Source organism: Tamandua tetradactyla, chromosome 14 (assembly GCF_023851605.1).
Source record: "Tamandua tetradactyla isolate mTamTet1 chromosome 14, mTamTet1.pri, whole genome shotgun sequence".
Taxonomy (NCBI): domain Eukaryota; kingdom Metazoa; phylum Chordata; class Mammalia; order Pilosa; family Myrmecophagidae; genus Tamandua; species Tamandua tetradactyla.
The window spans coordinates 90,015,677-90,041,192 of record NC_135340.1 but is presented as its reverse complement, the minus strand read 5'-3'; the positions used below and the strand labels follow the sequence as shown (position 1 = coordinate 90,041,192).

The following is a 25,516-nucleotide window of genomic DNA, read 5'->3' as shown; positions in this document are numbered from 1 at the left end:
AGAGATTGAGAAAAACCTTCTTGACCAAAAGGGGAAGAGAGAAATGAGACAAAAGAGTCAGTAGCTGAAAGATTTCAAACAGAGTTGAGAGGTTATCCTGGAGGTTATTTTTATGCATTATATAGATATCCCTTTTCAGTTTATGGTGTATTGGAGTGGCTGGAGAGAAGTACCTGAAACTGTTCAGTTGTGTCCCAGGAGCCGTGATTGTTGAAGATGACTGCATGAACATATTACTTCTACAATGTGACTGTGTAACTGTGAAGGCCTTAAGTCTGGTGCTTGTTTTGTCTAGTGTATAGACAGATGAGTAAAAATAAATGGATAAAAAATAAATAAATAATGTGGGGGACAAAGGGTAAAATAAATGGGGTAGATGTAGGTACTGGTGGTCAATGAGACTGGGGTGTAAGGGGTATGGTATGTATGAGTTTTTCTTTTATCTTTTTTTTTTCTGGAGTGATGCAAATGTTCTGAAAAATGATCCTGGTGATGAATATACAACTATGTGATGATATTGTGAGCCACTGATTGCATACCATCTATGAAAAGTATGTGTGTGAAGATGTCAATAAAAATATATAAAGAAAAAAATAAAATAAAATAAGCACAAGGAAGAATAAGTGAGCTAGAAGACAGAACAATTGAACTAGAGTACAAAAAAAGAGCAAATGGCAAGAAAGATGGTAAAAATGGAATTGAATCTTAGGAAAATGATGGACAACAAAAGGCACATAAATTAAATAATCATCTGTGTCCCAGAAAGACAAATAGAAGTACTTGGAAAGTTAGTTGAAGTTAAAGTTAGTTGAATCAGGGAAAACATCCCAAATCTTATAAAACACATATACACAAATCAAAGAGGCTCCACGAACTCCAAATAGAATAAATCCTAATAGGCCTACTTTAAGACACATATTAATCAAACTGTCAAAAGTTGAAAAGAAACAGAAATTCCTGACAGATGCATGAGAAAAGAGATCTACTAGAGACAAGTGAAAACACATATCACTGAGCTCAGACTACTTAACAGGCAACCATGGAAGCAAGAAGGCAGTGGTATGAATATTTAAGATCCTGAAAGAAAAAGGCTTCTAGCCAAGAATTTTTTTATACAGCCAAGTTGTCCTTCAAAACTGAGGAAGAGATTAAAATCTTCAAAGACAAACAAAGACTAAGAGACTAGTTAATAAGAGACTTGCTCTACAAATTACTAAAGGGAGTCCTATCAACTGATAAAAAAGACAGGAGAAGGCAGTCTGTAGGAGGGCACAGAATTGAAGAATACTAGAAATGGGCATTTAAAGGATAAAAAGAAAAAGATGGAGAAGAATATACAGATCTGACAAAAACTAAAGGACAAGATGGTACATTTGAGAACTGCTTTTACAATTATAACTTTAAATGTTAACAGACTAAACTCACCAATTAAAAGATACAGACTGGCAAAATGGTTTAAAAAGTATAATACATCTGTATGCTGTTTACAAGAGATGCACCTTAGACCCAAGGACAGAACTAGACTGAAAATGAAAGGATGAAGAAAGATACTCTATATAAGCTGTAAACAAAAGAAAGCAGAAGTAGTTGTATTAATATCAGATCAAATAGACTTTATATGAAAAGATATCATAAGAGACAAAGAAGGACACTAAATAAAAGGGACCATTCACCAAGAGGCAATAAATTATTATGATTCCAATGAAGTAGGCCCAAAGTACAAGAGGCAAACGAAAGAAGCAACAGATATCTCAACAATAATAGTGGGAGACTTCAATATCACCCTCCACGATAGACAGAACAACCAGACAGAAGATAAACAAGGAAACAGAGAATTTAACAATGTGATAAATGAACTAAACTGTTGGAGAAGCCATAAAATATTGCTATTGTTGGAGAAGCCATAAAACATCGCTGACATGGCTGCCGCGGCTGATGCAAGGCAACACAAAATGGCTAACCTGAAATCTGCCCTCCGCCCTAGCAACAACGGTGACCAATCCCGGTAATCTGCCCTCCAGCCTAGCAACAACGACCACCAATCCCAGCCCGACACATGTCCCTGCATGCTTCCCAGCCTATATAAGCCTGTGCACTTCCTGAATAAAGCAGACGCCTTCCATTTTCCCCTGCGGGTTGTCTCCTGAGTCGTGTGCTGTGTGTCTGTGTCTGTGTAAGTGACTCAGTACCGCCGCTTACCCCCAGCCATCAGCTAACCAGCCATCAACTACCCCACATTAAACCTAATAGACATATATATACTCCAAAACACTAGGAAATACATTCTTCTGTAATGCACATGGAACATTCTCTCCAGGACAGATCATATGCTAGGACATAAAATGAGTCTTTCCACTTTAATACAATTGAAATTATCCGAAGCACTTTTTCTCTTACCACAATGAAATGAAGCTGGAAATTAATAATCACCAAAGAACCAGAGTTGTCACAAACATATGGAGCTTAAACATACTCTTAAATAAACAGTAGGCAAAGAAGAAATTTCTAAAGAAATCAGAAAAAAAAAGAATGGCGGGCCACAGTGGCTCAGCAGGTGAGAGTGCTTGCCTGCCATGCCCAAGGACCCGGGTTCAATTCCCGATGCCTGCCCATGTAAAAAAAAAAAAAAAAAAGAAATCAGGAAAGATTTGGAGATGAATGAAAATGAGAATATAACATATCAGAATTTATGAGATGCAACAAAGGCAGTGCTGAAAGGGAAATTTACTGCCCTAAACCCCTATATAAGGGGTTTAGGGCAGTAAATAAGAAAGAAAATAGGGCAAAAATAAGAAACAGAAAAAATAGAAAACTAATCTGTTCACCTTTAGAGAAAGAACAGCAAACTAATCCCAAAGCAAATAAAAGAAGAGAAATAAGGATTTAAGCAAAAATAAACAAACTGGAAAACAAAACAATACAAAGAACCAATAAAACCGAAAGCTGCTTCCTTGAGAAAATCAATGAAATTAATGGACCTTTGGCCAGACCAACAAAGAAAAAAAGAGAGAGGATGCAAATAAACAAAATCAGGAATGAGAAGAGGGTCATTACCATGAATCCTAAGGAAATTTAGATAATTATAATAGAACATATGAACAACTATATGCCAACAAATTAGACAACTGAGATGCAATGGACAAACTCCTAGAAACACACGAATCTACCTATACTGACTTGAGAAGAAACAGAAGATCTCAACAAACCAATTACAAGTAAAGAGAATCAATCAGTTATCAAAAATGCTCCCATAAGGAAAACCCCAGGACAAGATGGCTTACAGTGGAATTTTATTAAACTTTCCTAAAAAGAGCTAACAACAATCCTCATCAAACTCTTCCAAAAAATTGAGGTAAATGGAGCGCTACTTAACTCATTTTATGAAGTTAACATCACTCTAATACCAAAACCAGATAAAGATGCCACAAGTAAGGAAAACTACACACCAATCTCTCAAGATTCAGGAATTTATATGCAAAAACTCTCAACAAAATACTACAAATCAAATCCAACAACACATTAAAAGAATTAAACATCACAACCATGCTGGTTTGAAATATTATGTACCCTAGAAAAGCCATGTTTTCATTCTTAATGCCATCTTGCGTGGGCAGACATGTTTCTTTTAATCCTGATTCAATACTGTGGGATGGAAATACTGACTGGATTGTTTCCATGGAGATGTGACACACCCAAAGTGGGAGTGACCTTTTGAATAGATGGAGCTATTGCACACATTCAAGGTGGGTCTTGATTAGTTTGCTGGAATACTTCTAAAGAGGAAACATTTCAGAGAAACCTCAGAAGTAGATGCATACACAGACGTTTGGAGATGAAGAGCCCAGCAGACAACACCACATGCTTTCCCAAGACATGCTAAGCAAGCTAGAACCCAGAAAGTATCGTGGAGGAACTATATGAAGGTGAAGAAATACTTAGAGAAGAAACCACTGGCATAAGAAACTGGAAGCAACAAACCTGGGACAAGGACCAGCAGAGACACCAGCCACATGCCTTCCCAAACTGGCCTTCCTTGAGTCAAGCTAACTTTCTTTGGATGCCTTAGCTGGACATTTTTATAGAATTAGAACTGTAAGCTTGTAACTTATTAAATTTTCTTTTTAAAAGTCATCCCATTTCTGGTTTATTACTTTCTGGTAGCATTAACAAACTAATACAATGACCAAGTGGGGTTTATACCAGGAAGCAAGGGGGTGGTTCAACATAAGAAAATCAATCAACATAATACATCACATTAACAAACTGAAAGGGAAAAATTACATGAACATGTCGATTGACGCTGAAAAAGCATTTGACAAAATTCAGCATCTGTTCCTGATAAAAATATTTCAAAAGGAAAGAATCGAAGGAAACTTCCTCAGTCATAAAGGACATATATTAAAAACCTATAGCAAGGGTGGCTCAGCAAGCAGAGTTCTCGCCTGCCATGCCGGAGACCTGGGTTCATTTCCCAGTGCTTACCCATGGAAAAAAAAAAAAAAAACCACAGCAAGCACCATACTTAATGGGGAGAGACTGAAAGCATTCCCCCCTAAGTTCAAGAATAAGGCAATCAGGAATTGGCCACCACTATTATTCAACATTGAACTAGACATCCTAGTTGGAGCAATTAGAAGAAAGAAATAAAAGGCATCCAGACAAAGCTCAGAACTCAGACATTTGGAGTCAGAGAAAAAAAATGACCCGGGAGAAGCTGAGAGAGAAAGAAATGCCCAGAGACATTTTGGAGACAGCTATTGAAACCAGAACCCTAGAGAGAAGGACCAGCAAATGTCACCATGTGTGTTCCGATGTGACAGAGGAACCCTGGATGTAGGGTCAATCCTTGAGTCAGAGAATCAGCCTTTGGCTGTGAAAATTAGCAAGAACATGTCTACTACCCTTTGCTTCCCTCACCTTGCCTTCTCTTCTGAGTTTACACAATTTAGGGCTCCATATGCCCCCAGCACTTCCTCCTCCTTCCTCTGAAGCATTAAACAAGGTTTTGATGGCCAAGTACAGTAAGGGGGTAGAAGGGGCTCCTTTGAACAAAGCAATTATAATGAAACCCTCATCAGAAAAAACCCTCCAGGATCCTGTCTGCTTCTGAGTGTCTTCTTCTGAACAGATATGCCAAGGTTGCTATGTCAGTAAGTCTGCTCACTGTTTGCTCAGCATCATTCAGTCTTTCTAGCAGTCTCAGTGGTACCCACTAGATACACAAGGAACCCAGAGAAATCTGAACTTGGAGTGAATTTATATCAGAGCCACGAATAAAGTTGAATAAGGCTGAAGGCCCGCCCCCTTGGCTCTGCCACTGAGTTTGCCAAACATTTTTCCCTGGAATGTCTCCACTCATGACTTAGGTGCCACTTGGACCTGCTGTTCTCCATCTACAGAAAGTCTCTTGCAAGTCACTGACCACACCATTTGGCTATCGTGTACCTATGATGCCCTTGACCCTTCACGTTCCCTGGGGCAGAGGAAGAAAGAGAGGTGACAAGCACCACAGGGTCGATGCCATCTGCGTGTCTGGGGGTTGGTAAGCTTGCCACTGTCCCTAGTTCTCTAATATGCCACCAAGGGATGCAACCTTACCCCAAGTCAGCCTGCAGAAACACAAATAATAGGCATGGGTTCTTCATTTCATAGAGTAACATAAAAGAAGTGACCAGATCCAAGAAAAGCCAACAAAATTCTTTCTGGAAAAGGGACCCATAGAGCATTCCAGCTCCAGAAGAGCAGGACGCCCCCAGCTGGCTGTAATTTAACACTTTGTTCACCCAAGATAAGCCAAGGATGAAGCAGGCTGAAAAGAATGTCTGAGCATTCACTGGCCAAAATGGGGTTAAAAAAAAAATAGCCCCCCACTCTGAAACATGCATTGACGCTTCTCTCCAAGGCCTCCCCTGCCAACAGCATGGGAGCCATTGGGCAGCTTGTGCTGTTTTCAGACAGGCACGTGTGCAAATCAACCAACCGGCAGCAAAACCAAACAACACAGCCTGGCAGATGAGACTTTAAGGCCCCATCAAGCAAACCAGGTTCAATCTCAGAGCTGAGGTTGGTTCTGTCCTTTGCACAGACTAATGAGACAGCAGTCACCTTAGCAATTCCACAGCACAAAGACACCTGATATAAAGAGGCCAATATGAATGCACAAGATTTCCACAATTGAAAAAAAAAAAAAAAGACCAACTAAAGAAATAATGGTGAATGCAATATGTGCTCCTGGAGAGGATCTTGTAAGGGAAGACAAAAGGCTCAAAAGGACATTATTGGGACATATGAACAAACAGGAATGCCTGTATAGAGTTGAAATCTTTGTATCAATGTTAAATTTCTTGAACTTGATAACTGTACTTAAGGAGGTTACATAAGTGAATATCCTTGATCTTAGTAAATGTACATGGAAGTTGTCATGGTCAGGTTCATGTGTCCACGTGGCCAAGTGATGGTACCTGTTTGTCTGGTTGGGCAGGTGCTGGCCTGTCTGTTGCGATGAGGACATTTCATAGAATTAAATCATGATCATGTCACGCTGCATCCACAGCTGATTCCATTTGTAATCAGCCAAAGGGGAGTGTCTTCTGCAATGAGTAATGCTTAATCTGATACCTGGAAGCCTTTTAAGGAGGATTCAGAAGAGACAGGCTCTTCCTGCTTTGGCTAGCAAGTCTCTCCTGTGGAGTTCATCCAGACCTTCCATCGGAATCATCGGCTTCACAGCCTGCCCTGCAAATTTTGGACTCTGTGTTCCCATGGTCACGTGAGACACTTTTATAAATTTTATATTTGTGAGTGTTCTCTGCTGATTGTTTCTCTAGAGAACCCTAACTAATACATCTTGGTACCAGGAGTGGTTCTTAAGAAAAAGTACCTTAAAAATGGGTTTTTATGAATGGTTTTCTACTCTGACTGGACTCAAAGGCATTAAGGACTCTGATTCCCATAATCAGAATGACAGTCCCAATCCATGGGTAAGCTGGCAAAAGAGATAGTCAAAATATCACCATTCGATTCTTTTTTTTTCTTTTTTAAGGGTAAGTGAATTTTTATTGTAGCAATTTGATTATCTTTACATGTAAAAGCAGAGACTCTCCACAAAGAAGAAAAACATATGAATATTAACTATATAAATTAAATTAATGGACTAAACACATTTTTGAAGAGATCCATAAGGCATTTCAAAACACCTTAAATAATTTGTATACTATTTTCATACTATTGTCAGTTATATCATTGCAAGCATACATAGTTAAGCACTCAATTTTCACATGTTGAAAATTCCTTTCCTATAGCTGGTCAGATTTTAGCTGATTTATGGAAACTTGTAACTGCTAACAAGTAGGTGTTCGGTGAGCTACTTCACAAAGCAATGCTGAAAACCTTGTAATCCAACTTTGACAGCCCATAATACCAACTTCCAAATTCCCTTCCCCACTGCCAATGATTAAAATGAAACTGACATTCATTTCAATTGTAAAGTAAATAATAATAAAAGCAGAACTCAAGAAAAGTACATGTGGTCCCTCAACTAAACTTCCACAATCTGCCTGCCTAACATTAAGTCTTTACTACTCAGCTTCACTGCCACATGCTTTCAGAGGTGTTTCCTCCTCCAATCTCTTCTTTGGACACATAACCATTACAACACATTCTACCCTAAATTCTAACCACTGATTTTGTCTTACCCCTTTATTAACAGTTGAAGCAGATTGTCTCTTCTCATTTCTATTATTCCCTGATCCTATCACAGGGCATAGTATGCATTAAATACTAAACAAATGTTTACTGAAAAAATAAATGAATTAACAAACTAAACAATATTGACTTCAGATGTTTCAACCAAACACTGCAGCATTTCATTTCTTAAAACTATATTTTACATCACAAACACCCAAAGAAAGAAAACTAGTAATTTCAGCTCATTTCCAACATCAATATATTAATCCTTATGTCCATTTATATTCATGTACATGGGCCCATTATACACTGACACAATGCAGGATTAGGTCTCAGCACTTACTCTCCATTCACATTCACTACAGTTATTGGAGATACACAGAAGTATTTAAATGGCTTAGCACCAACAGGCAAGTCCTAAAGAAATACACCTCATGAAATGATATGTCCTTAATATTAAAATGTAGATATGAAAATTTATTTTAATAACCAAGTCTATCTCTTCTTTCAAATGAGGCCTTTTTCATGATGAAATCTTTTAAATTTCCCTTTGGCATAAAAATCAAGCCATGAAGCAATAGTTTCTGTCAGTTTTAATATGTTAACATAACCACTTTATGTTTCTTCCCCATTTATGTTCCTACAGTAAATTCCATTGCAGTGACTTCTGTTGTTAGCCCCAGTGACTGTTATTACAAATTCACTGTTCCCAAATTTCAGGATCAGTATATTACAAAAATGCTAGGTTTTAGGAGTTAAAAACAAACATCTGAAATTTAAGTGAAAAATGATAAACCTCTTTCCATCAACAAGATCAGAGATTGCTTTATATTGAAGTATTCCATATTTTGAATAATTGTGTTTAAAACTAAAGAACCATCAATAAATAGTTAATTTTTTACTCCTTCAAAGTAATAAAGGTTCTAATAAAGTATTTTTTATACTTGTTTATTCTTCATAGTGGACACATATAAATAAATCATTCCTCTTTACTATTGAGAAATGAAAATATTTGAATTTTTAAAATACAGAGCCCTTATTGATTAACAATTTTTTATGGAATTTTATCCATAGTATCTTACACTTCAGATAACTAACCATTAAAACAAAGAAGTCAATGACAGATACTTATTTAAACTACATCATAGGTCAAGAAACATACATTCAGAAAAGATCTCAGGCTACTCAGCAATAGCTGCTTATAAAACCCAACAAACCTTAAAATAGCAAGTAGACTTCAAAGGGATCAAAATATTAATTTATGTTGGACTATGATTAGGAAAGTCTTCTTAATGTTGACATTTTCATGTTCATAGTTTATCAATCAAATAATCAGCTGTGATAAACCACTAGGAATTGACTCTATAAACAAATTTTGATATGAAGCCAAGCTGAGTGACTGGTGCCAGGACATAAAGATGCAAGTGGGAAATAGAACAGAATGGCGGCATATGGAAACCCATCCTCATATTTTTGAAGTCAGTGAAATTATTCCTTTCAAGAATGGCCTTTCCAACAATTACCATGCTCTCAACTTGGTTCAAGAAGGCTGATGGAGTTCAGGGTTTCTCTCTCAAGTGAGAAGGCACATGGCGAACACAGTTAGGGCTTCTCTCTCTTGGCTGGAAGGACACATGACAAATACGGTGTCATCTGCTAGCTTACTCTCCTGGCTTCTGGTTTCGTGAAGCTCCCCGGGAGGTGTTTTCCTTCTTCATCTCCAATGGACTCTCCGCTTCATGGTGCTGCAGCATTCTCTGAATCTCCCATTCGATTCTCTTAATGCTTCACTTGTATGAAGCCAGGCTCTGGGGGATAATGTTTTTGACATCCTTACAGAGTTTTGTGGAAATAAGAGGCATAGAGATGCTGGCTGGTTGTTGTTATATACACTGGCTACATTAGGAGTACAAAGGAAGGGCTTAAGGATTCAAACGAGAAGCTTAAGCATCGTCTGACAGATGTAGACATTTCTATGAGTATCCAGAAGGAAAATCTTATTTCCTGTAGCCATACACCTGAGATCTCTGAAAATCAAACTCAGAATCTTATTGTTAGAGTAGCAACTTTACAACGTAAACTGAAATCTCAATGTTGCATGATGCCTGCCATTAAAGTGAGGGCATTGATTGGAAAGGAGTAGGAACCTGAAAAATGGGATGGTGACATGTGGATTGACAATGTCGGGGATGAGGTTGAAACCCTAGGTTATGCTGAGGCTTCTCCAGATAACCCTGTAATAGTCTGCCCTGAGGACATAACTGCCCCACCTCCAGCCTGCCTTGAGGAGTTGGCCACCCGGATTAGCCCTAGAGTGATTAATCCCATTTCACCAGATGAAATTGCAAATGAAGGCCCAGAAGCAAATGGCTTGGAAGATATTTCTAATTCTTTTCATGACCCACCCCCACCACCCCTCATTTCTTCCAGACCTAATAATAGACTAAAGTCCCAACAGGCCCCTAAAGGTGAGGTACAAAGTATCACACATGAGGAGGTATGTTATACTCCAAAAGAACTGTGTGAGTTTTCCAATTTATCTAGACAGAAATCAGGGGAATATGTGTGGCAATGGATTTTAAGGGTGTGGGATAATGGAGGAAGGAATATAAGGCTGGATCAGACTGAATTTATTGATATAGGCCCACTGAGCAGACATTCTGCATTCAATGTTATAGCTTGAGGAGTAAGAAAAGGTATTAACAGTTTGTTTGGATGGTTGGTTGAAACATGGATCAAAAGGTGGCCAGCATTACCTGAGGTTGAAATGCCAGAACTGCCGAGGTATAATGTAGATGAGGGGATCCAGAAGCTTAGAGAGATTGGAATGTTAGAGTGGATTTATCATGCAAAGCCTGCTCTCACACCCCAGGAACGTCCAGAGGATGCACCTTTTACCAGAACAGTGAGAAATAAATTTGTGAGACTAGCACCATCATCCCTGAAGAGCTCTGTGGTTACACTTCTCTGTAGGTCAGTTATTACTGTAGGAACTGCTGTCACTGAGCTGGAATCCTTAAACACAATGGGGAGGACTGGATCCCAAGTTGGCAGAAGCCAGGTGACTGCATTTAATCACCAAAGACAGGGTAGACGTGGCTATTATAATAGACAGGCATCAAAATTATATGACTCGCAGAGATTTGTGGCATTGACTAGTAAATCATGGGGCACCTAGAAATACAACAGAAGGGCAGTCTACTAAATTGTTGCTTGAGCTGTATAAACAAAAGAGTTCTAGGTCAAGTGAACAGAAGTCTAACCTGAATTAAAAAAACACAGAGTCTCAACCCCTTAATCAATTTCCACACTTGAAACACTTTACAGACCCAGAGCCCCTTGAATGAAGGGGAGGCCAGGTCCCTTTGGGGGAGAACCCTGTTACACTGCCACAAATTTATACTGTTAATCTTCCTCCAAGCCTTCCCCAAGGAGACCAACAGCCTTGAAAAAGGAAATGATAGATATTTCAGGAATTATTAGACACCGGTTCAGAAGTGACATTAATTCCAGGGGAACAAAAACGTCACTCAGGTCCGCCAGTCAGAGTGGAGGGTTATGGAGGCCAGGTGATCAATGGAGTTTTAGCTCAGGTCCATCTCACAGTGGGCCCAGTGGGCCCCCGGACCCATTCTGTGGTTATTTCCCCAGTTCCAGAATGTATAATTGGTATAGACACACTGAACAACTGGCAGAATCCCCACATTGGCTCTCTAACTCATGCAGTGAGGGCTATCATGGTGGGAAAGGCCAAGTGGAAGCCACTAGAACTGTCCCTACCAAACAAAATAGTAAATCAGAAACAATACCGGATTCCTGGAGGAATTTAAGGACTTGAAGGATACAGGGGTGGTGATTTCCACCACATCCCCATTCAACTCTATTTGGCCTGTGCAGAAAACAGATGGGTCTTGGAGAATGACAGTGGATTATCGTAAGTTCAACCAGGTGGTAACTCCAATTGCAGCTGCTGTTCCAGATGTGCTATCATTGCTTGAGCAAATGAATACATTCCCTGGTACCTAGTATGCAGCTATTATCTGGCAAATGCTTTTTTCTCAATAGCTATTAGTAAGGACCACCAGAAACAGTTTGCTTTCAGCTGGCAAGGTCAGCAATATACTTTCACTGTCCTACCTCAGGGTATATCAACTCTCCAGCCCTATGTCATAATCTTGTCCGCAGGGACCTTGCTCGTTTCTCCCTCCCACAAGACATCACACTGGTCCATTATATTGATGATAACATGTTGATTGGACCTAGTGAGCAAGAAGTAGCAACTACTCTAGACTTACTGGTAAGGCATTTGCATGTCAGAGGATGAGAGATAAATCCAACAAAAATACAGAGGCCTTCCACCTCAGTGAAATTTCTAGGTGTCCAGTGGTGAGAGGAAATCCTCCCAGTGGGCAGAACTTCGAGCAGTGCACCTGGTTGTTCATTTCGCTTAGAAGGAAAACTGGCCAGAGGTGCGTTTATATACTGACTCATGGGCTGTTGCTAATGGTTTGGCAGGATGGTCACGGACTTGGAAAGACCATAATTGGAAAATTGGTGACAAAGAGGTCTGGGGAAGAAGTATGTAGATAGACCTTTCTGAGTGGGCTAAAAACATGAACATATTTGTGTCCCACGTAAATGCGCACCAGAGGGTGATTTCAGCACAGGAAGATTTTAATAATCAAGTGGATAAAATGACCCGTTCTGTGGATACCAGTCACCCTCTTTCCCCAGCAACTCCTGTCATTGCCCAATGGGCTTATGAACAAAGTGGTCATGGTGGTAGGGATGGAGGTTATGCATGGGCTCAGCAACAGGGACTTCCACTCACCAAGGCTGACTTGGCTACAGCCACTGCTGAATGCCCAATCTGCCAGCAGCAGAGACCCACACTCAGCCCCCGATATGGCACGATTTCCCGAGGTGACCAACCGGCTACATGGTGGCAGGCTGATTACATTGGACCACTCCCTTCATGGAAGGGGGGACAATTTGTTCTAAATGAAATAAACAAATACTCTGGAGATGGGTTTGCTTTCCCTGCATACAACGCTTCTGCCAAAACTACCATCCATGGGCTTACAGAATGCCTTATCCATCGTCATGGTATTCCGCATAGCATTGCTTCTGATCAAGGAACACACTTCACAGCAAATTAAGTATGGGAATGGGCACATGCTCATGGAATTCTCTGGTCTTACCCTGTTCCCCATCATCCAGAAGTAGCTGGATAGACAGAATGGTGTAATGGCCTTTCGAAAACTCAATTACGGTGCCAACTAGGTGGCAACACCTTGAAAGGCTGGGGTGATATCCTCCAGGAAGGTGTATATGCTCTGAATCAGCATCAGCTGTATGATGCTGTTTCTCTCATAGTCAGGATCCATGAGTCCAGGAACAAAGGGGTGGAAATGGGAGTGGTACCACTGCAGTATACTTTCAAACCAGGCCCCTCCTCAACCACACCTTACCCAGCAACTGATAGCGTCATCCTATCCTCCAATCACAGAGCCTTCTTTACTGGCCACCTTTTTTCAACCCTCTACCCGGCTACTAAACACCTCACGCACTTATCTCTCTCTCCCTTTGGCTCTAACCACCCCCATCCTCCACTTCTCCTCCGTCCCAAGCCATATTTAGATATAATGTCTCCTTCCACCAATCAGCTAAGCCCACGGCCACCCTTTCCTGAGATTATCCCCCTCTCCACCGCTTCTATATAAGCAAATGTACTTCCCTTAATAAAGGTCCTTGTGCGCAGTCCTGCTAACTCCACTTGGTCCCGCGGTTTGATTTCCGTCCCGCTTGCACGTCCTGCCCTGTCGAGCCCCCGGAGGCATAGGCCAACGCTTCCCCCGACCGCTGGCCGCAGAAGACCCCCCATCGAGGAAGGCTTAGCAAACCTCCCTTCCCGCATACCACTCACTATTACCCCTAGTGATCCACTAGGAAAATTTCTGCTTCCTGTCCCTGCGACCCTGAGCTCTGCTGGTCTACAGGTTTTAGTTTCAAAATGGGAGTGCTTCCACTAGGAGAAACAACAATGATTCCATTGAACTGGAATCTAAGATTGCCACCTGATCACTTTGGGCTACTTATGCCACTGGATCAACAAGCCAAGAAGGGGATTACATTATTGTCTGGGGTGATTGACCCTGACTATCACGGGGAAGTAGGACTGCAACTACATAATGGAGGTAAAGAAGAGTTTTCTTGGGATATAGGAGATCCCCTAGAGCGTCTTTTAGTACTACCATGCCCTGTGATTAAAATCAATGAAAAACTGCAACAACCCAATCCAGGCAGGACTACCAATGGCTCTGAAACTTCAGGAATGAAGGTTTGGGTCACCCCACCAGGCAAAGGACCACAGCCGGCTGAAGTGGAATGGGTAGTGGAAGAAGGTAGTGATAAATATGAACTTCGACCACGTGATCAGTTACAGAAACGAGAACTGTAATACTGTTTTGTTCATGTTATACTATTTAAGTTGTAAGATATCAAGTTTAAGAGTAAATATTACCCAAGGATTTTGCACCACATTCTGGAGAGATATAATGTGTTTCCAGTTATATGCAGGACAGTTGAATATTGTTAGGTGAAAGAAAAAAATGTGTGTTTTATTGTTTTTTATTTAGAAATTAGGTATGGTTTAAGGTGGTACGTATACCTGCCAAGTTTACAAGGGGTAGACTGTCATGGTCAGGTTCTTAAGTCAACTTGGCCAAGTGATGGTACCTGTTTGTCTGGTTGGGCAAGTGCTGGCCTGTCTGTTGCGATGAGGACATTTCATAGAATTAAATCATGATCATGTGAGCTGCATCCACAGCTGATTCCATTTGTAATCTGCCAAAGAAGAGTGCTTCTGCAACGAGTAATGCTTAATCTGATCACAGGAAGCCTTCTAAGGAGGATTCAGAAGAGACAGGCCCCTCCTGCTTTGGCTGGCAAGCCTCTCCTGTGGAGCTCGTCCAGACCCTCCATCGGAATCGTCGGCTGCACAGCCTGCCCTGCAGATTCTGGACTCTGCATTCCCATGGTCACATGAGACACTTTCATAAATTTTATATCTGCGAGTGTTCCCTGTTGATTCTTTTTCTCTAAAGAATCCTAACTAATACAGAAGTATTATGTGTTCAAGGAGTATGATGCATACAATCTACTCTTAAATGCTCAAAAAATAAATAAATAGAGAGAGCGATGGATAGAGCAAAGAACTAATAGATGGAGAGAGAGAGATGTTTAAACGTTTTAATTGGTGAAAATGGGTATCTGGGAGGATGGGAATATGTTGGAATTCTCTCTATGAGTTTTATATTATTTTTGGAATCATTCTGTAAGTGTGAAATTATTTCAAAATAAAAAGTTCAAAGAAAAAAAAAGCTCTATATGATGGGCCCCTACAATTCTCCCAGTGACATTTCTGGTCTGCTTTATAGTTGCCAAAGCAAACCGCATTTGTTCTAAAGAGATAAAGATTCTTATTACCACTCTAAAGCAGATTTTATCAACAGAAGTCACCCACTTAAACTGAGATTATTCTGTTCCCCTAACAAACTAAGCGGTACTAAACTACCTCTACACACCCACCAACATGCTAGGCTCTCTGGGGGAAACCAAAGAAAAACAAAGCATTGGCCCTGTTTCTTAGGATCTTGGAATCTCTGTGGAAAAAAATGATGTGCATATTTGGAACTAATTCGAAATTTGAGTCTGGTCCCACTGACTAGAATACAGATTGGGCAACAAGGGCTGTGATACTTTAAGATTTCAGAAAGCTTCAGAGCTGGCCAATCCCACTGCAATCCAACCAAGTGAACAAAACTAGCTAGCAAAGGGTAAAAAGGTCAAAAAGCAGAGCTGCTGATCTTAGGAAGGGCGATGCAATTTTAGTTCAGGATTAATACTTCAGTCCCTGGCATGAGAGGTAACTCAAACTTGAAGAGAACAGCTGAGGGAGCCACTCAACTTGGGGTCAACTGCCAGCACCCAGTACTACTTCCTAGATACATAGTCTTGAGTTTCTCACATAGTTTCTGTTCTTCTATGGTTTCATCTATAAAAGGGAGACTGATAAACAGTACATTATGGGAAGAGCTTAAGCACTGTGCCTGACACATAGTGAATGCTTGATAAATGCTGCCTTTTGCTATCATGATATTAATAAAATAATTAATCTCTTAATAATAATGCCCTTTAACTGATATCAGGAATCAGGATATTTGGTCTAAGTCAAAGACATATCATGCAATTCCACTTCTAGGTATTTACTCCCAAAGAATTGAAAACAGTGCCTCAGCATTATTCACAAAAAAGGAAAAGTGGAAGCTACCCAAATGTCCATCAACCAATGAATGGATTTTTAAAATGTGGTTATATGTGTATATATGTATCATATATAAAATGGAACAGTATGCAGCCATAAATAGGAATGAAGTTCTGAAACATGCAACCACATGGATGAACCCTGAAGACATCAGTGAAATAAGACAGACACCAAAGGACAAATATTGTATGATCTCAATGACATGAAATAACTAGAATAAGCGAATTCATAGGAACAGAAAGTAGATCGGAGGTTACCAAGGGCTGTAGAGAGGGGGAATGGGAAGTTACTGCTTAATGGATAGATTTTTTTATTTGGGGTGATGGAAAAATTTTGGTAATCAATGCTTTTTAAAAGGCAGATTAGGTAACACAGGTAATTTTAAACTAGTTTCTTTTGGGTGGGATGCAAGGGAAGTGCTTAGATTTATAGTCAGAGGTGGTTGTAAAATAAAGGCCAACCAATGCAATGGCTAAACTCAGAAAGAGGCTTGCTCTCATGCCAGCAACCAGCACTAAAATAGAAAGTGCATTAGCTCTCACATCTCAGGAAGTCTGGCAGTAGGGAACCAACCCAACTATCTGCTAAGAGGATTCACTTATCACCCCTTACTGCTCAGATTCGGATCACCTCCCAGAAGTGCCCGCTTTGGTGAGAACACATAAGTATTCAACAGAGACTAAGCTGCCACCCAAACACCCAACTTTTCTCACGTCTTCTGCCATCCTTTCCAGGTCTTGAAGACAGAGGTCTTCTCATGAGACAGTCATAGAATACTTGACTGGAAAACATAAAAGGAGGATGCCACTGTGTGCAAGTCAGCCCTGAAGGTAGCCGCAAGTGGATTCCTTCCCACTCCTCCTCTTTCTTGAAGATGAGGCATCTATCCATTTCCTGAATTAGAAGGTATTTGATGAACCCCAGAGCATCAAGTTAACAGATCAGACCTTCCATGGGTATGGATTCTGTAGCTGGACAAGTCATTTGACCTCATCAGATGAATGTCTGCTTTGGACTATGGAAATGATTAATGAAATAAATACAAAGTGCATGCTTGAAAAAAAATAAAAAAGAACAAAGGAAATAAAAAGCATCCAAATAAGAAAAGAAGGAGTAAAACTTTCATTATTTGCAGATAATATGATCCTCTACCTAGAAAACTCTGAGAAATCTACAATAAAGCTACTTGAACTAATAAACAAATTCAGCAAAGGGGAGGGATAAAACATTGATGTACAAAAATCAGTAATGCTTCTATATATAAGAAATAACCTACCTTGAGGAGGCAAATAAGGAAAAAATTCCATTCAAAATGGCAACCAAAAGAGTCAGGTATCTAGGAATAAGCCTAACCTGGGTAGTCACGGGCTTGTACACAGAAAACTACAAAACACTGCTAAAAGAAATTTAAAATGACCAAAACAGATGGAATGACATTCCATGCTCATGAATGGACAGGAACGCTGAATGTCATTACAATGACAATTCTACCCAAACTGATCTATAGATTCAATGCAATATTGATCAAAATTGCAACAACTGACTTTGAAGACTTGGAAAAACAAGTTCTCAAATTTATATGGAAGGGAAAGATACCCGAAATAGATAAAGATATTCTAAAAAAGAAGAGCAAAATGGGAGGACTATCACTTTCCAACTTTAAAGCTTACTATAAAGCCACAGTGGCCAAAAACATCAGGGTATAGATGTGATGTATCGACCAATGAAACTGAATTAAAGAGTATGGAGACAGACCACCAAAACTATGGACAACTGATCTTCAATAAGGCCCCAAATCCACTGAACTGGGAGAGAACAGTCTTTTCAATAAATGGGCATGGGAGAATTGGATATCAATAGTCAAAAGAATGAAAGAGGACCCCTAAATTATACCCTATACAAAAATTAATTCAAAATGGATTAAAGAACAAAATTCTTGGAAATCGACTCCAACAGCACATTAAAAGAATTATATATCATGACCAAGTGGAATTTATTCCAGGCATGCAAGGATGGTTCAACATAAGAAAATCAATTAATGTAATATATCATATCAACAAATCACAGCAAAAAAAACACATAATCATCTCAATTGATGCAGAAAAGGCATTTGACAAAATTCAACATTCTTTCTTGATGAAAACACTATGAAGGATAGGAGTAGAAGGGAACCTCCTCAATATGATAAAGGGAATACATGAAAAACCCACAACTAACATCATTCTCAATGGGGAAAAACTGAAAGCTTTCCCCCTAAGATCAGGAACAACTCAAGGATGTCCACTGTCACCATAGTTATTGAATTTTGTGTTGGAAGTTCTTAGAGCAATTAGACAAGGAAAAGAAATAAAAGGCATCAAAATTGGAAAGGAAGTAAAACTCTGTTTGCAGATGAGATGAAACTATGTATCAAAAACCCCAAAAATCCCACAGCAAAACTACTAGAGCTAATACATGAGTACAGCAAAGTGGCAGGATACAAGATCAACACTCAAAAATCTGTAGTGCTTTCATACACTAATAATGAACATTCTGAGGGGGAAATCAAGAAAAAAATTCCATTTACAATTGCAACCAAAAGAATAAAATATTTAGGATTAAATTTAACTAAGGATTCAGAAGACCTATACAAAGAAAACTACAAGAAATTGCTAAAAGAAATCACAGAAGACCTAAATAAATGGGAGGGCATAATGTGTTTATGGATTGGAAAACTAAATATAGTTAAGACGTCAATTCTACCTAAATTGATTTATAGATTCTATGCAATACCAATTAAAATCCCAAAAACTTACTTTGAAGACATAGAAAAACCAATAACCAAATTTACCTGGAAGGGCAGGGTACCCCAAATAGCTAAAAATATCCTGAGACAGAAAAATGAAGTTGGAGGTCTCACACTACTTGACTTTAAGGCATATTACAAAGCTACAGTGGTCAAAACAGCATGATACTGGCATAAAGATAGATATACTGACCAATGGAACCAAACAGAGTGTTCAGATATAGACCCTCTCATCTATGGACAATTGATCTTTGATAAGGCAGTCAAGCCAACTCACCTGGGACAAAACAGTCTCCTTAATAAATGGTGCCTAGAAAACTGGATATCCACATGAAAAAGAACGAAAGAGGGTCAGGATCCATATCTCATACCTTACACAAAAACTAATTCAAAATGGATCAAAGATCTAAACATTAGAGCTAAGACCATAAAACTTTTAGAAGGAAATGTAGGGAAATATCTTTTAAAACTTGTAATAGGAAGCAGTTTCCTAGATCTTATACCCAAAGCACGAGCACTGAAGAAAGAAACAGATACACGGGAAACTTTCCAAAATTAAATACTTCTGTGCATCAAAGAACTTCGTCAAGAAAGTAGAAAGGCAGCCTATACAATTGGAGACAATATTTGGAAATCACGTATCAGATAAGGGTCTAGTATCCAGAATATATAAAGAGATTCTTCAATTCAACAAAAAGACAAACCAATTTAAAAATGGACAAAAGACATGAACAGACATGTCTCAGAAGAGAACACACAAATGTCTAAAAGGCACATGAAAAGATGCTCAACTTCCCTGGTTATTAGGTAAATGCAAATCAAAAACACAATGAATATCATCTGACACCCACTAGAATGGCCATTATCAAAAAAACAGAAAATGAAAAGGGCTGGAGAGGATGTGGACAAAGAGGCACACTTATCCACTGCTGGTGGGAATGTAAAATGGTGCACCCACTATGGAAGGCAGTTTGGGGATGAGCTGGGACCTGGCATCAAGGAATTTAGAAAACCTTCTTAGCTGAAAGGGGGAAGAGAGCAATGGAACAAAATAAATTGTCAGTGGCTGAGAGATTTCAAACAGAGTCGAAAGGTTATCCTGGAGGTTATTCTTATGTATTATATAGATATCCCCTTTTTAGTTTATGATGTATTAGGGTGGCTAGAGGGAAGTGCCTGAAACTGTAGAGCTGTGTTCCAGTAGCCGTGTTTCTTGAAAATGATCGTATAATGATATAGCTTTTGCAATGTGACTGTATGATTGTGAAAACCTTGTGTCTGATGCTCCTTCTATCTACAGTATGGACAGATGAGTAAAAATAAACAAATAATACAAGGAACAAAGGTAAAAATAAATTGAGATTGAAATACTAGTGGTTAATGAGAAGGAGGGTAAGGGGAATGGCATGTATGAGTTTTTTCTTTTTTCTTTCTTTTACTGGAGAGAAGCAAATGTTCAAAAAAATGATCACGGTGATGAATACACAATTATGTGATGATATTGTGATTATAACCATGTCAAGAATGTTTGTATGTATGTTTGTTGTTTACAACAAAAATATTTTTAAAAATGAATTAAAGACCTAAATGTAAGCACCAGAACCACAAAATTTCTAGAAGAAAATGCAGGGAAATATCTTTCTAGTAACAGGAGGTGGCTTCTTAAACTTTACACCTAAACACAAGCAGCGAAAGAAAAAAGTAGACAAATGTCAACTCCTTAAGAAAAGAGCTGCTATGCCTCAAAGGACTTTGTCACAAAGGTCAATAGTCAAATAATTCAATTGAAACCACATATCAGGTAAAGGCTTGATACCATGTGTACATAAAGAAATTATACAACAAAAGAACAAACAACCCAGTTATAAAATGAAGAAGATATGAATAGACACGTATCTGAAGAACAAATACAGATGGCTAAAAAGCACATGAAGAGATACTCATTTTCACTAGCCATAAGGGAAATGCAAATCAAGATGACAATGACAAATCCCCTCACACCTGTAAGAATAGCTGCTATTAAATAAACAGAAAACTACAAATGTTGCAGAGGATGTGGAGAAACTGCAACACTTATTCACTACTGGTGGTAATGAAAAATGGTGCAGCTGCTGTGGAAGAGTTAGGCGATTCTTCAGAAAACTAAATATTGAGTTGCCCTACGACCCAGCAATGCCAGTACTCAGTATATACCTGGAAGAGCTGAAAGCAGTGACAAGAAACAGATATTTGCACACCAATGTTCATAGTGCCACTAATCACAATTGCCAAAAGATGGAACAATCCACGTTCCAATCAACAGACGACAGGATAAATAAAATGTGGTATATACATACGATGGAATATTATGCAGTAGTAAGATGAAAGTAAGTACCAGAGCATATGACAACATGGAGGAACCCTGAGAACATAATGCTGAGTGAAATAAGTCAGACAGAAAAGGATAGATACTGCATGATTCTGCTATTATGACTCTGGTAAAGACCAATGAAAATCGTCTAAAATTGAGAGTGCTGCTGATTTTACAATCAAGTGAGAATACTGTAAGGTGGTTTTTTTTTTTATTTTGGACATTATCCATGATGTATGGTAGATGGAGGAAGGCAAAAGTTCTAGTGACTGAGAAGCAGAATGGTGAACTCTGATACACTTATATGATGGAATATGATGCCAATACAAAAAGGAAGGCTGTCGAGAGGCATGCAATGAACTGAATGAACCTTAAGGACAGTGTGTTGTGCAAGACAAGCTAGAAACAAAAGAACTAATATGCTAAGGTCTCTTTCAGAAATACTTGTAGGAAGTTTGGAGCCTAGATTGTAAGCCCTTGTGGCAGCCCCACTTTGACTCAAGTTGTAAATGTTTTTCTGGATGCTGAGACACCAAGCTGTGTACGTATCATCTAGTATTTCTCTGGGACTTCAAGTAACTCTATGACACCTGGGACCCAGTGAAGAAGAGCTGCAGCCTGGAAGCTTGGCATGGCTATATACAAGAACAGTGGAAGTGACCAAGGGGAGATCAGACCTAGAATGGAGTTAAAAACAAAGTCTATTTTGAAGGGTATGGGGTAAATCAGACCACAGGGTGGAGGATGATAATGTATGTACTCTAGACCCTCACCTACTGGGTGGGACCTAAGGCTGAGGGGTTTTTGTGTCTGGAACCTGGATTTTCCGTAATGCATAATCTGGATCAGCCTGTCTATATAGCTCTTTTGAGCAGCCCTGACTCCTGGGGTCCAGAGTGGGAAGACGGTCTCATAGGTCTGCGTACCTTAGTGTAGTGTGGGACACATCTCAAACTGTGGTGGACTGATAATTGGGAGGCATTGGTGGAGTCTCTTGAGGGTCTGAAGGAAAAAATATATCTATATACGGAACTATCTGAACGGTCCAATCTGGGAAACCCCACGTACCCTCTCAACCATTGGGGACACCCAGGAAAATGGGTCAGGTCTTTGATTTTGAGGCTTGGCCTTATAAAACTTCTTTCCGTCAGGGAGAAGCTAAGACTGCCCATGGTGAGGCCAGAGAGTTGCTTCCAGGAAAGCTCTTTGCCACCCAGATGTGGCCTCTCTCTCTCTCTAGGCCCAACTCTGCAAGGAAGGTCATTGCCCTCCCCACCCTGCAGGATACATAAGATCCAGGGCTGAAGGTCTACCTGGCAGATGGTGCACAGTTCAAGAGGATGAATCTCGTCCTGGCACCATGGGATCAACAACACCTTCTGGACCAAGGGGAGGAATAGAGATGTAATAAAATAAGGCATGAAAAAAAAATGTTGTGTTAATTTTTTTTTTAATTAATAAAAAAAAAAAATAAGGCATGAGTGGCCAGGAGAGATTGAATGAGGTCAAGAGGCTATTCTGGATGTGACTATTATGCAAGCTTCAGTCAGATAGTACTTAATTACCATGGTTTGCTAAATCCCAACCAGCATCACTCCTGTTGACTCTGGAGAACACCTAGGGCTCGAACTGAGACTCTATAAAGGTTTCATCCACTAAATTTTCCTTCCTGGAAGCTGTAATTCCCAAAGGATTCCTAGGTCAGATAAATCCAGAAATTCAGAGGGACCAGACTCTCCAAACTCATCAATTAATTACATTCCTTATCCTTTAGTGTGGACACTCCTTCTCAACATGAAAAATTAGTCAGAACAGGCGCTGCCCAAAGATCCCTATAGAATAGGAGAAGGAGGAGGAGGAATAATAAAGAATATAGGATTTAAATAACAAGTATGACTGCTGAATCACTGTATTAATATTTCTTCTAGCCTCCAGTATTTTGGAGCTGCTAGAAGGAAAAATCTGAGATGGCAGAATGATAGCTCAGGACAAACTCTTGGATCTGTTCTGTAACTACTTGCTGAAGTCTGCTATGAATATTGCTTCTTCTTTCTTTGATTTGAAAATAAAACTATATTTTACAATAAAAAAATTAAAGTAAGATAAGAAATCATGAGTCCACTCAAATTTACATAACTAAATATATACATACATGAATACACAGGAGAAGGGCACGTTCTTCCTTACACTGGAACACCAACTAATAAATATATGTGGAATAACGAAGTTTGAAAAATTACCATTTTGCAAGCACCAGAGTAATAACGTATTCAAAGAAGAATTATCAATGGAAACCAATAGAGCGTGGACCATTTCAAAAGAAACACAGTAGTTACAAATCTCAAACTACTTTCCTATAAATTATCTATTAAATAATTACAAAGAGAAAAAATAGTTAATCTACAGGGGAGAAACTTACCAGGCATCACCTTAACCAAGTGACTAAAACTGATACCTTTAGTAATGAGACAAACTGACACCATTTGCCTCCCCTGGTGCACTGAAAAGGACATATCACTTCTATAGAATTCTTGCCAAAAATAGATATGTAAATCTAATCATGAACAAACATCAGACAAACCCAATATGAAAAATAGTCTACAAGTTCTTGAAAATGTTCATAGTGACATCTCCTTTGGCATACTCCAACCTCCTGTTTCCTATATCCCCATCCAAACTTCTAGATCCCCAAAAGCACTGGCCTCACACTGCCCCTATCCATCAAATGGAGGGGACTGAATAAAGAAGATATTCTTTTCTGGTTCAAATCATGACAAGTAAAGAAATATAATCATCTTTTATTTTTAAAATCATTACATTAAACTGTAGCTAATCACTGTAAATATAGTGAATTTTTTAAAACCTATTTTTCAATTCAAAAGAATTTAACAAAAGAAAAATCTAAGTTTTCTTTAACCAAAAAAAAAAACAAATCTCATAGTAATAAAAGTATAAACCCAATTTCATTTCTACCTGAAAGAGCAAAACTAATATTAACAGTTATGAAACCCTTAGTGTATTTGATAAAGTAAGATAAGCAATAATGAAATTACCTTATTAATATATACTAATCTGCCCATTAGAATTCTTATGGTAAACAGTTTTCAGTCTATCTCCTGTTTAAGACTAAATATATCCTTTTAATTTACATAAAAATAAAACCAAATATTTTAATACATACCATCATCATCTTTGTTTTCTAGTGGAACACTCCAAGCTATTAGGTTTCTTGCCGTACGGCCCTCCTCTGCAACTATTCTCCTTACTTTGTCATGACTATTGGAACGCTGGAATGAAGCCTATATACAGAAAAAAAGAATGTTTATTAGATTACCTTACTGAACAGATAGAATATATTTGACAGATAAATTCACTCTCACTCACATTTTCTCTGAAAGGAAACACTGAAACCTAATTTGGGATTGAGAAGGAAGATAAACAGAGATAAACTAAGTCACAGCTTTTCTTAGCTCCAAAAAAGACTGAATTCTACAACTTTAAAAATAAACTATTGCGATATGAAGGACCACGAGCAGAGTGTCTCAAGACACCCTCTATGAGGAAGTGTGGGAAGTCCTGCCTGGGAACCAGTGCAAGCACCAAAAATGTGGAACTGCACATCAGCTTGAAGAACTCGGGACAAACGTTTCTCGGACACCATCAGGCTTAAGTCTACTCCCCACCCCAAGTTCTCTGTGTGTGTCCTGGGGGACCACTAGCAATGTGATGAAGTCAAGGCTGTAGACAGCTCCTATATGGACATCAAAGTTCTGAAGAAATTCAACAAGAATAAGAAGTTAATGAAGAAACCGGCCAAGAAGTATGATGGCATTTTGGCCTCTGAATCCATGAACAAGCAGATTCGATGAATCCTGGGCCCAGGCCTGAATAAAGCTGACAAGTCCCTTCCATGCTGACCCACAAGGAGAACATGGTGGCCAAAGTTGATGAAGTGAAGTCCACAGTCAAGTTCCAGATGAAAAAGGTGCTGTATCTGGCTGTGGCTGTTGGCTACATGACGATGACACAAGCTTGTGTACAATATTCACTTGGCTGTCAAATTCTTGGTATCACTGCTCACAAAGAATTGGCAGAATGTTTGGACTTGATATATCAAGAACACCATGGGCAAGTCCCAGTGCTATACTAAGACACAGCTCAATAAACGCTAGTCCCAGTAAAAAGAAAAAATAAAATAAAATATTTCAAGAATAAATACAAGCTAAGCTTTGAAAAACTGTCCTAAAGGGCACAAACACTGCAATCTACCCATTAAGCATCACCCCTTACATATCAACAGGTCAAAGTGTCAAAGAGACGAGTTTGTACAAACAGACCGTGTATTTCCCTTGCCAGCTCTCTGCAGCAG

The 25,516-nt window shown here is 39.2% G+C and overlaps 1 protein-coding gene and 1 pseudogene across 8 annotated transcripts in view; one reads left to right on the top strand and one right to left on the bottom strand.

Annotated features, from left to right (window-relative positions):
• SCAPER (S-phase cyclin A associated protein in the ER) overlaps positions 1-25,516 on the bottom strand; it is a 678,157-nt gene that overhangs the window by 605,789 nt on the left and 46,852 nt on the right. For 7 of the 8 annotated variants that reach the window (XM_077128470.1, XM_077128471.1, XM_077128472.1 and 4 more), the window contains one exon: positions 24,329-24,446. In XM_077128470.1, the coding sequence (XP_076984585.1) occupies positions 24,329-24,446 (118 nt within the window). Of the gene's footprint in view, positions 1-24,328; positions 24,447-25,516 lie in introns of those variants that run through there. The other variant, XM_077128473.1, reaches the window with a different exon arrangement.
• Positions 24,670-25,319, top strand: LOC143656561 (large ribosomal subunit protein uL1 pseudogene; annotated as a pseudogene).